Raw genomic sequence first — 11,869 nt, 5'->3', positions numbered from 1 at the left:
GCTGGGTGGTATACGGCTAAGTGAGCTGGATAAATGCCGATTTTCAGCATTACTCAGCTAACATAGCGAAATAACTTTAGGACTGCCAAAGATTATAGTCAGCTAACTTTGACATAGCTGGGTGTATTTAGTGGCATGGGTACCACTGAATAACCCTGCAAAGTTAGTAAGATAAGTTTATCTGGCTAGCCACCAAGCATCTATATATCTCAATGTTTTTTGTGGAGTTTTCCCTGTCCAGCTTAGTAAATCCTTCCCTTGCTGCTGTGCCAGGTCCACTACTCCACCTGCTTGACCATTTTTATTTACTGTGAACCCACCAAAGACTGGTGCTTAGCTCATGAACAGACATCAGGCACCATCTTTGTTTATTATTTGTTCACAGTTATTTGGAGTGTTTAGTTGACAATGAACTTAATGTATAAAGAGAAGGGTAAATCAATTTTAGTGAACTGCACTGCCAAGGGATTTATTTTTAAACAATTGGAGTAAGTTTCATGTTCCTCTTTAATAAGTATGCAGCAATCTTCTTGGGGAAAAGGAAAGGTACTTTCCCATACAGTCAAGCAGTTGAATGCTTTAGTAGAGATTTTTCTACAGTGATGAAATGGGAGGAGGGAAAGTGAGACCTGAATCTTCAGATGACATTTAGTATGAACCACAGAGGGCAGCCAAAGCAGTGCTCAGCCTCACCATGGAGGAAGCACAGGGGGCTCCCACGCTGCAGCCTCTCTGGGACGGCGTCAGGGCACGAGAAGCCTGGCTCAGATCGCCTTTCTTTTCGGTGATCTTCTCCTTTACAGTCTACATGTCTTTCTGCCTTCCTTTCATTCTGATGGACTTTCTAAGTGCTAAAGTACCTGCTCTGAGGAAATACAAGCTCCAGCCTCAGAACAGTCCTACCTTGGGAACGATGATGCGGTGTGTGTTTCACACCATCTACAATCACATTGTCTTCATTTTCCCAGTGACTGTTGCCCATTGGTACTGGCGACCTGTAAACTTACCCGAGGTTGCCCCGGAGCTGCTGAAAGTCCTGCTGGATACCATTGCTTGCCTGCTGCTTTTCGACTTCCAGTACTTTATCTGGCATGTGCTGCACCATAAGGTGCCGTGGCTCTACAAGACTTTTCACAAGCTGCATCACAAGCACACATCTACTTTTGTCCTGGCAACACAATACTCCAGTGCCTGGGAGACGCTGTCGCTTGGATTTTTCGCGGGTGCCTGTCCGATGCTGATGAAGTGCCATCCTATGACAGAGATGGTTTTCTTCGTGGTCAATATTTGGCTGTCAGTAGAGGACCATTCGGGGTACGAGTTTCCCTGGTCGCTGCACAGGCTGGTGCCGTTTGGACTCTGCGGAGGACCTCCACACCATGATATCCATCACATGAAATTCCGGGCAAACTATGCTCCTTACTTCACCCACTGGGACAGACTTTTTGGCACATTCATGGAATAGACCGAAAGCTTTTAATATCTACAGCTACTTTTCATAGTTAAATATATGGTTCCCAGCTGTTTTATAGCCGCAAAATAATTCTATGGCTCAGTGGCTTGTGTCATTTTGCACTTCACGTTTATGTTTGGTAATGCTTCTCGGTGTTGGATTCTGATTGTCAATACATTTATTCACTTGAAAGTTGCTCACTGCGTTTTAGAGTTATTAAATTCTAGAACTCTAAATAATCCTGAAATGTTTAAATTATGTTGAAACAAGCAGTTCTGTAACAAAAGGCATTTACAAATGTCAAATAAATTTATGAACTTCTTTTGGATAATCATGTATATATACTCAAGCATGCAGTTCTCCTGGATAATCTGTGCTCACTTGGGGCACCTCACATGGAGCTAGTCATCCCCAAATCAGCCAGTGTTAACTGTTTCAAAACCAGTTATGGTTGTAGTAACTGACATATTTAATCAGTGTAGAAATGGATGCTGCCAGAAGCGGTATGAAGGTAATGCACTCCTGGCATTCTTGGGGTTTTTGTGGAGGTCTTGATAGATGGGAGGGGTTGGGGAGGAGAGTTATGAAGAATTCCAGAGCCTGCATGTTATTTACAAAGTTGGAGTGGGGAAGTGTGCAGGAGGTCTCCTCTAGCCACTATGGCCCACAGCCAATGGTAATTATTTTGGGGCACTTAAGGGGAACAGCTGTAAATAATGTAATTTTACAGATAATCTGCTTTATTTATTTAGTTGTTTTATATTCCGCTTTTCACACTTCAAAGCGGATTGCGTTCAGGTATGGTAGGTATTTCCTTATACCCAGAGGGCTTATAATCTAAGTTTGTACCTGAGGCAATGGAGGGTAAAGTGACTTGCCCTAGGTCACAAGGAGAGACAGTGGGACTTGAACCCTGGTCTCCTGGTTCAGAGCCCCCTGCTCTAACCACGAGGTAACACGTGAGTCAAGTTTAAGTAAAAAGGTCAGCAATTCTTACAGCTTTTGAGGTAGATAATACAAATTTTATTGTAGCTGCTTAAGATTTTCAATGATTTTAGATATGGTGTACAGTAAGGGGGTCATTTTCAAAGGAGTTACGCATGTAAATGTGACATACTATCGTAGCAATTTTCAAAAGCTATTTACTCGAGTAAAGTGCACTTACTTGAGTAAATCCTATGGACAATTCAATGGCATATATTGTAGCAATTTTGAAAAGCCCACTTACTTGAGTAAAGTGTATTTACTCGAGCAAAAACCAGTTTTGCTCGAGTAAATGCTTTTTAAAATCTACCCCTATATTATTTTAAACGTTGTGATTTAGCAGAGTAAATCACTCGTGTTAACAATTCTTTGGAAATATGTTATTTTTGCCACTAATTCAATTTACACTTTCAAAGACATATTGCAGTGCAACTACCTACCTAGCTTAGAAGTAGTAATTAGCCAATCTTACATTGATCAAGAGTGCTGAAGATGTCTGGAGAGTCTCAGTCACTCACTCTGCTACAGTCCCTGTCATTCCTCTGAAGAATCAGGTCAGGGTCCTGGCTTGGCATGGAGGGCAGCCAGCTGTTTCCCTGCTTAACAAGCAACAGGTTAATACCACAGTCTCAGTGTCAACTTGCAAATGGCTTGAAAGTTGTAAGCAGGCAGGAGGAGGAATGAATGTTCACTTAGCCTGCGAAGGCACCAGAGGCGTAGCCAGGGTCTACGGTGCCTGGGGGGGGGGCGCAATGTATTTGTGTTGTCTCTCCCCCCCCCCCCCCCCAATCACCCACCAGCACAGCACCACTGTGCAGGGTCTCATTTCACTGGGGAGAGGTCGGAAACCTGCCAGTACGTCACTGCAGGGCACCACTGTACAGTCAGTGTTAACATTTTTGAAGCCCTGTGCGAGTAATTATTGTGCTGGCCCCTCCTCATTCTGTTCTTTTTTTTTAAACATTTAATTTGTATTCTGTTTCTAATCAGGGTCAGTGCAAGAGTTTTAGGCACTCTAATTGAATCTTAAAGTTGTGTGCCCTGCCTTCCCCTATCATGGCCTTCTCCACACACAATTTCAAATTATGCATTTATAATAAAAGATTTTACATTAAAAAGGACACTCAAAGTACAGTCTTTTGAAATAAAAATATCACAACAGCATGTATATTATATTTACAGTATATGCATTGTTGTGCTGTCAACCAGAAAACTCTGCATAAAAGCCAAAATAACCCTAGGAACACATATGGTATTAGGTCTATGTTGGGTGTGGGCTTGGTCCTCAGAGAGCCATGAGCAAACTAAATTACAATTACAATATAATAAAACTCTCATTCCAAAACAGCACTAACTTCCAGCACTCACAGTTACAACCCTATGAAATGGTGACCCTGTAAACATCTACCAATAACAAACAAAAGGATTGAGCCAGTTCAATTGTAATCCAGCTGTGATTCAACTAGTTGTCAAATTTAAATTAGAAATCTTAAAACCGCATCAGCAAACCTGTCGGCATACTTTACTGTAAGTTAAAGCCGCCCGGACCTTTCAATCATTTGCAGTTATGGAGGAACACAACAGTGTTTCAAAAACAAATTTTGTAAAACCAAAAAGGTATTATGAAAACACATTATCTGTTTGTCTGTACTCGAGAACAAAATATATGTAGTGGACCCGACGACGGCCGGTGTTTCGCAAGACCGTTGTCAGGTCCACTACATATATACTGTTCTTTTGTACAGACAGACAGATAATTTGTTTTTATAATACCATTTTGGTTTTACAAAATTTGCTTTTGAAACACTGTTGTGTTCCTCCGTAACTACAAAAGATTGAAAGGTCTGGGCGGCTTTAACTTACAGTAAAGTATGCCGACAGGTTTGCTGATGCGGTTTTAAGATTTCTAATTTAAATTTGACAACTAGTTGGATCACAGCTGGATTACAATTGAACTGGCATAATCCTTTTGTTTATTATTGGTAGATTTTGTATGCAGGATTGACTCTAGCTCTTTGTGGTGGTTGTGACTCTGTAAACATTACATCAGACCCTAAAATACCAATATACCTCCTATTGGGAAAAATAGAACAAACCTACATAGAAAAAGACATATTAGCTGAATACTTAACTTCAGTTACACATGCAGAACACAGAATGACCCTCACAAAATACAAAATAAAGTGATCATAAAGTATAAATAGAAAAGTGCAAACATAAACTGAACTGGAAAAACAGAAGCATAACCATTCCTCAAAAAATATCAAACAATCAAACCAAGAAATATAAAGCGTCATTCATAATAGTAAACCATACTAATAAAACAATTAATATTTCAAAACAGCAGATGAAGAGAATAATATACAATAATTAAAAATTCATATATTTTTTAAATTTCCAAACACATAAACAATATTTAAAAACAGCACACATATCAAATAACTGTTATGTTCGTGGACCCTTGGGCCGGTTGGGACAGAGGATGGATTGCTGTGGGGTCCGCAGCAAGTGTCCCAACCAGGAGGCGGTTCGGAGACCCGGAGCAAGCTGATATACTGGACCACGGTGGAGTCCTATGCGACCAAGGACTCTGTACCCACTGGGAGGATGGCCGACGTTGGACACTGGTGATAGAAGAATCTTCACCCTGGAGACCGGCACTCCCCCGGGAGGAGCCCTTAGGAGTCCAGCCGCTGGGACTTTAGGAGATTCACCCTGGAAGCCGAAGTCCCCCCAGGAGGAGCCCGTAGGGACATGGCCGCTGGGACTTAGGCGACTCCTTGAAGGTGGAAGATGGTCCGGATGCAGGCGTCTCCTGCAGGTCGTGGGATCCGGAAGGCTGGCACCTCCAGCAGGTTGTAGGAAATCCAGTCGGTCCAGGAGTCTGAGTCCAAGAGCGGTCCGCAGCCAGTCCAGAAGTCGGTGTCCAGAGAGCGGTCCAAAGCCAGTCCAGGGGTCGGTGTCCAGAGAGCGGTCCAAAGCCAGTCCAGGGGTCGGTGTCCAGAAGAATCAATCCAGCGAGGAGGGCAGAGCAGAAGCGGGACAAAGAGCAAACCAGAACACAGCAACAGCAGGCCGAAGACCAGGAACCTTGTTGCAAGGCACAGGAGAGAGCTAGCTGCAGGGTCTTATAACCTGAGGGCGTCTGACGTCATCTTCAGCCCGGGAGAGGTTTTTCCCACGCTGTCCCCTTTAAATAGGGCTCCTCCCCGCGCACGCGCGTCAGGGGGCGGGGCCAGCTGTGCCGGAGCATCAGCGTCTCTCCCGAGGAAGGAGAGATGTGCTGGAGGGCTTGCAGGCCAGGGGCCTGCTGGAAACGACCCGGGGAAGGCTAGAAACGGCCCGGGCCGCCCCCGAGGTAGGTGGAGGGACCGGGGCACGGCCCGGGACCGTAACAATAACAACCGATTAATTAAAATCAATAAGGATAAAAAAAACCACACTCACTTTCCATACCTGCGAACATTTGACTTCTGGTCACCCTGAGATTGTCATGGATTATTGGGAGGGGAAGGGAGGTGCACAAACTTTCTCCTCTCTCATATATACACACGTTCATCCTCATGCTCACACAGACATACACAAACACTCTTTCAAAATTCAAACACATTCACAGACATACACACACACATGCTGGCTCCCTCTCTCCTAGGTGCACACCCATACTGATCCCTTTCTCTGAGGCCGCCCCCCCCCCACACACACACACACATACACACACACACACTGATTCCTTCTCTCTCAGGCATACACACAGCATTGACTCTCAGGACTCAAATAACTGCAACCTTACAAAAAAGCAGCAGTGCAAATACTACACCAGGCCCTAGAACATTTATATATCACCTACGGGAATAACAGAACAAGCTGGACTACTACAGAGAAACTACACTGCACTTCAGTCACACACAAAGGCAAAACAGAAACCGACCCTTACCTAATATAGAAATAAGAAACTACAAATTAGAAACAGAAACATGCAGACAAAACCAAAATAGAAAGCCTGAGAAACTAGACTCTGAACAGTGGAATACTGAAGAAAGAGCAAATAGAGTGGGAGTGGGAGGAGGAATAGCCTAGTGATTAGAGCAGTAGACTGTGAACCATGAGACCAGGGTTCAAGTCCTGCTGTTGCTCCTTGTGACCTTGGGCAAGTCACTTTACCCTCCATTGCCTCAGGTACAAAAACTTAGATTGTAAGCCCTCTGGGGATAGAAAAATACAGTACCTGAATGTAAACCAGTGTGATATCTCAATTGATATCAAATGTCAGTATATAAAAATAAAAAAAAATACAAAAATATAAGAAATGCACATTCCCAAAGATGGCATAATCCAGTTACTAAAATCTCAAAATAATTTTTTTTTTTACCTTGTTGTTTGATTTTTCTAATCAGTTGGTCCTGGTCTTGTTTTTCCCACTTTTCCCTTATCGATCATTTCCTAATTCCCTTTTCGGGTCTCTCTTCTCATTCTGTTTCTTCTCCTACTGTCTTTTTCTCTTCCTCCCTCACACACACACACACACACACACACACACACACACGCATACACACAGAGAGGCTCATGCTTTCTCTCACATACTTCCTCACACACACATAAGCTCTCACTTATGCTCCCCCCTTGAAGCTCTCACTCTTACATTTTCTATACACACACAAGCTCTCACTCTAACATGCTCTAACATGCTCTACCATACACACACACACAAGCTCTTTCCCATGCTCTACCACAAACACAAGCTCTCAATCTCATATACTCTTCCAGCCCACACACACAAGCTCTCCTTCTCACATTCAGTACACACACACACACACATGCACACACGCAGAGAGGCTCATGCTTTCTCTCTCATACTCCCTCACACACACACAAGTTCTCACTCTAATATGCTCTACCATGCACACACACAAGCTCTCACATGCTCTACCACACACACATACACACACACAAGCTCTCACTCTCATATACTCTCCCAACCCCCACACACAAGCTCTCACTCTAATATGCTCTACCATACACACACACAAGTTCTCACTCTCACATGTTTTACCATAGACACACACAAACTCTCACATTCTCTACCACAAACACAAGCTCTCACTCTCTGGCTCCCATTCTCTCACACACAGATGCATACCCAAGTTCCTATTCTTATACACACACAGATGCATATTCAGGCTCCCATTCTCACCCAGAGAATTGTACACCCAGGATCCCATTCTCACCCCAGGCTCCCATTCTAATTCACCCCCCCCCCCCAGGTTTCCATTCTCCCCCACACAAACATATACCTCAGGCTCCCATTGTAATCTACACAATCACTCAGACTGCCATTCTCACCCCCCCCCCCCCACACACACACCCAGGCTCCCATTCTTACTCACATATATGCATTCAAGCTCCCATTCTCACCCACATATACACGGGACCTTTTTATTAGGCATAGCCAAACTCCTACTTCCGCTGTTGTGGGGATGGGCCTTGCTGCTCCGATCCTCTTCTTCATCATCACAGGGCTGGGATCCTGTGACAGTCTTTCTGCTCCAGTCTTGGAGCTCTGGCCCTCTTCGCTGTTTTGGGGATGGGTTCTCACGATGGTCTTGCAGCAATGGCCCTCTTTTTTGCTGTCACGGAGATGGGATTTCGTGATGGCTTTGCAGCTCTAATGACAGATAGCCCTAGTTGGGTGGGCCTGAGTCCAAAGTGGATGGGCCATGGCCCACCCAGTCCCACCTATGGCTAAGCCACTGAGGTGGATTAAGATCCCCTGGCTGCTGTGGGCCAGTTCCACTTCTGCCACTGGGTGGTATGGGATCCTCCAGTGGATGTGGGTCTTCTCTACCTTTGCTGCTGGGCAGGTTGGGATCTCCTGTCTGCTGCAGGCCTCCTCCATTTCCTCTGCTGAGGGAATGGAATCCTCTGGCAGCTGCGGCCCTTCTTCACCTCTGCTGCAGGTGGGATGGGATCCCTTAGTGGCCGCGGGGCCTCCTACAGCCTGGTGTCTGGGCCTTTGCCCCCTTCACCCCCTCCTCACTATGCCACTGAAAGGCACATACAAGTATAATTCAGCAAGTACTCTAAATTTACCAGAGTGGATTGAGAGGGAATCTCAAGCACAATGCTAAAGCGAGAAGTCTCAGAAGTCTCAGTCCTTTGTTATTCAGTCACATTCATGGCTTCTTCTTCTGGCTCTTGTCAGGACTTCATGCATATGCACAGGATCCAAAAGTTGATATTGTGATTGGATATTACCACAATCCACTGGCATAGGATTGGTAGGTTTTTGATACTACTTCTTCCCAGCTGGTACATGCATGCAGAATTCACCTGAATAATGACGTGTGCTGGAAGACATCTAGTCAACTGCAATGGGCTTCTCAATTAGCTACTAGAAAGTTGTCAAGGCCTATACGGTAAACGCCAATGACCCTAAATAGGATGTACATCATGAATCTTTGAGGCCTACTGCTATGCACACAGACTGAGTTAAAGGTGCAAGCCTAAAGCAATGCAGACATGGACTTTTCAGTCCTGAGATGTTTTTGGCAACTTTATATGAGACTGTTTTTTCACACAGAAGAGAAAAGACTGTTTGTTTCTTCATATCAGAGAGTTGTCATCACCTCCCAAATGAGAGAGGAACCTTGGACCAGAACTGGGAACATGTCCTTGGTAAAACTTTGTATCCAGCCTGATTAACAGTTATGAAACAGGTATTGTTCTAACACATGTTTTGCTGGTGGTCTCTAATGAGCGTATGAAAATATTTCTAAGTATCATGACCTAGATAACATCATTTGCATCCCACCAATCCTGTGTCTATAAGAGGTGGCCATATCCAATCCAGATCAACACTGGACCCTTATTGAACTGAATATTCAATGAAGTTTGATTCTGAGAAGAGGACTCTGAGTTACTCAGGCGATGGCTTGGAGAGCTTGGATTGAGAGCCGTGCTGTCAGAACTGACTGTGCAGGTCACTATAACTGAAACTTGTTATCTGAGTTCTTACTCAGCTCACTTGCTCATTAACGTGAATGCAACTGTTTGCCAAATATTCCCTTGAAGGACTTTTGGCCAATTAGTGAATTTTACCCCTTTTCTGCTGTCATATTTCACAGAGAAGTCTGTGAGAACTTTTTGGGTTTTATTTGTCATCCACTAAAGGGATTTTGGTGGACTAATCCCTTGGTGTTGAGACAGCATCCTATTACAGGCATGACCCTGGACTTGTACAGTACCACAGAGGGTGAGAACACTGGCTTAAATTACCTTTCAATTAGGCTAATCTAGTTTGGCAATTGCATAATTCTTAAGTGCAAAATTAAGATTAAAGATAATGTTTATAAATTCTGCTTATCACACATTACAGTGCTTGCACTGTAAAATTAAAACTGAAACTATAACAAAACCAAAGACACAAAAGAAATAATTGCACCGTATTACTCTTGTTTTCGCCATATGCTGCTAATAAACTAATTGACCACCTGATAAAAGTGTTCATCTCTGCTGCCTAAAACTAATGAATTTGTATCATAAGGTTGCCAGATTAAATTCTGTTAATCAAATGTAAGATATCCACCAGATATATCTCACAGCCCATAAAGATCAGCAAGTTTATATCCGGCTTATACAAGCTAAATTGCAAAGTGAAAACAGATTGTGCAATATGGAGAACAATTGCAGATTTCGTCTCAGTGCAGTCTCACTGGTTTTCATATTACAACGGCAGTGGCCATCACATGTTACTCGCCTTTTATTTTATGTTGCTCGGCCTGCACTCAGTTTGGTTCAGAGTTGCCCAGACTCCTTTTTAGAGTGACTGGCTAGTCCTTACAGGGCCATTAGGTGCTATGCCAGGCAGCATTTTTAGTTATATTAGATTGTAAGCCCTCTGGGGATAGGGAAATACCTACAGTACGTGAATGTAAACCGATGTGATATCTCAGATCGAATGTCGGTATATAAAAAATAATAAATAAAAAAAATAGAAAAATATTAGGGGATGGGGCAGTAGGGACTCAGGCCTGCTGGTCTGCAATATATTTTATTTGGTATTTAACAGGCTACAGGTTGAATATAGCTGGTTAAGGATAACTTTAATGTAACAAGTTATGTTCAAATATAGCCAGTTAGGTTTAAAAGTTAACATTACCCGGATAACTTTAGCTGTATATATTTAGCAGGAGACTTGTCCCCTTGAACATGACAAGTTATCCGGCTATCTTTAGCTGAATAACTTTAACACTCACACTCACCAGCTTACTGGACAGGAATATGATGGGCAGTGGTATAGTAAGGGCACCAGGCTTAAAGAGGACACAGCAGCTTCTGTTCTCTTGCAATCCCAATGTCGAATCCGCCCGACCAGCTCTGCTGAGGCAGCCAATTGTTTATTGTTATGAAAGCAGCAGCACCATACAGTCTGCGAAGTGCCGATTAGCTGGAAGCTTTGGAAAAGCGGCACGATGAGCGTGCTGAACGTGGTGTAAGGAAGCCAGACTCAGGGCACTACAGACAATTTACCTTGAGTAGGCCTGAAGTACTGTGCTGCTTCTCCACTGCCGCTAGGCTTTCTGAACTAAAACATCTGATATTTTTCTGTTTCTGAATCCTTGTATATGCAAATTAAAAAAAGAGATTAATATTTGAAGTTTTTTTTTTAAACCTGAAAAAGGAAAAGAAAGTAGCTAATAATGAAAGGCAAACAATTAAAAATAATATATACTTACACATTGAATATTTCACTTGAAGTTGTTAAAGATGTTTGAAGCTCCAGGGAGGAAGACTCAGAACCAATGTCAGGAAGTATTTCTTCACGGAGAGGGTGGTGAATGCCTGGAATGCCCTTCCAGAGGAAGTGGTGAAGACCAGAACTGTGAAGGACTTCAAAGGGGTGTGGGATGAACACTGTGGATCCATAAAGTCTAGAGGACATGAATGAATGTGGAAAAAAGGATTTGCATTCACAAAAAAGCGGGGAGTAGCTTGCTTGTTACGGCGGTTACTACCCCAAACCAAATAAGCCTGATACTTCACTTTCAATGCATATCCAGCATAGCTCTCTGCTTCAACGGCAGGGGAGAAAGACTGATACTTCACGCATATCCAGCATAGCTCTCTGCTTCAACAGCAGGGGAGAAAGTCTGATACTTCACTTTCAATGCATATCCAGCATAACTCTCTGCTTCAACGGCAGGGGGAATGAAGAAAAGTGGATCTATATACAGACAACAACCAACAAGGACTGAATTACATAGTCTGGGTAAACAAATGATAAATGATAAATGGGTAAAAAAAAGATGGAGAAAAAACCCATCCACCACGACACAAGCTACCTACAAATCTCTCCTCAACACCTACAGAAACGCCATCCTCAGAACAAAGAAAGACTTCTATTCTAAAAAAATCCACAACTTCATCTTTGAT

At 43.4% G+C, this 11,869-nt stretch overlaps 1 protein-coding gene across 1 annotated transcript; it reads left to right on the top strand.

The window, feature by feature from the left end:
• The first annotated feature begins 712 nt into the window (after window positions 1–712).
• Window positions 713–1,723, top strand: LOC115096263 (cholesterol 25-hydroxylase-like protein). The gene has a single exon (XM_029610766.1). It carries the CDS (start codon window positions 809–811, stop codon window positions 1,463–1,465), a length of 657 nt encoding a protein of 218 aa, XP_029466626.1. The 5' UTR covers window positions 713–808; the 3' UTR covers window positions 1,466–1,723.
• Window positions 1,724–11,869: the final 10,146 nt, after the last annotated feature.

Source organism: Rhinatrema bivittatum, chromosome 7 (assembly GCF_901001135.1).
Source record: "Rhinatrema bivittatum chromosome 7, aRhiBiv1.1, whole genome shotgun sequence".
In the NCBI taxonomy this organism is placed as follows: Eukaryota; Metazoa; Chordata; class Amphibia; order Gymnophiona; family Rhinatrematidae; genus Rhinatrema; species Rhinatrema bivittatum.
Note: the sequence above shows the minus strand (reverse complement) of the source record. Positions and strands in the feature narration are given on the sequence as shown.

Excerpts from the sequence above, each read along its gene's own strand:
- LOC115096263 (XM_029610766.1), top strand. The coding sequence starts at position 809 with ATGTCTTTCTGCCTTCCTTTCATTCTGATGGACTTTCTAAGTGCTAAA.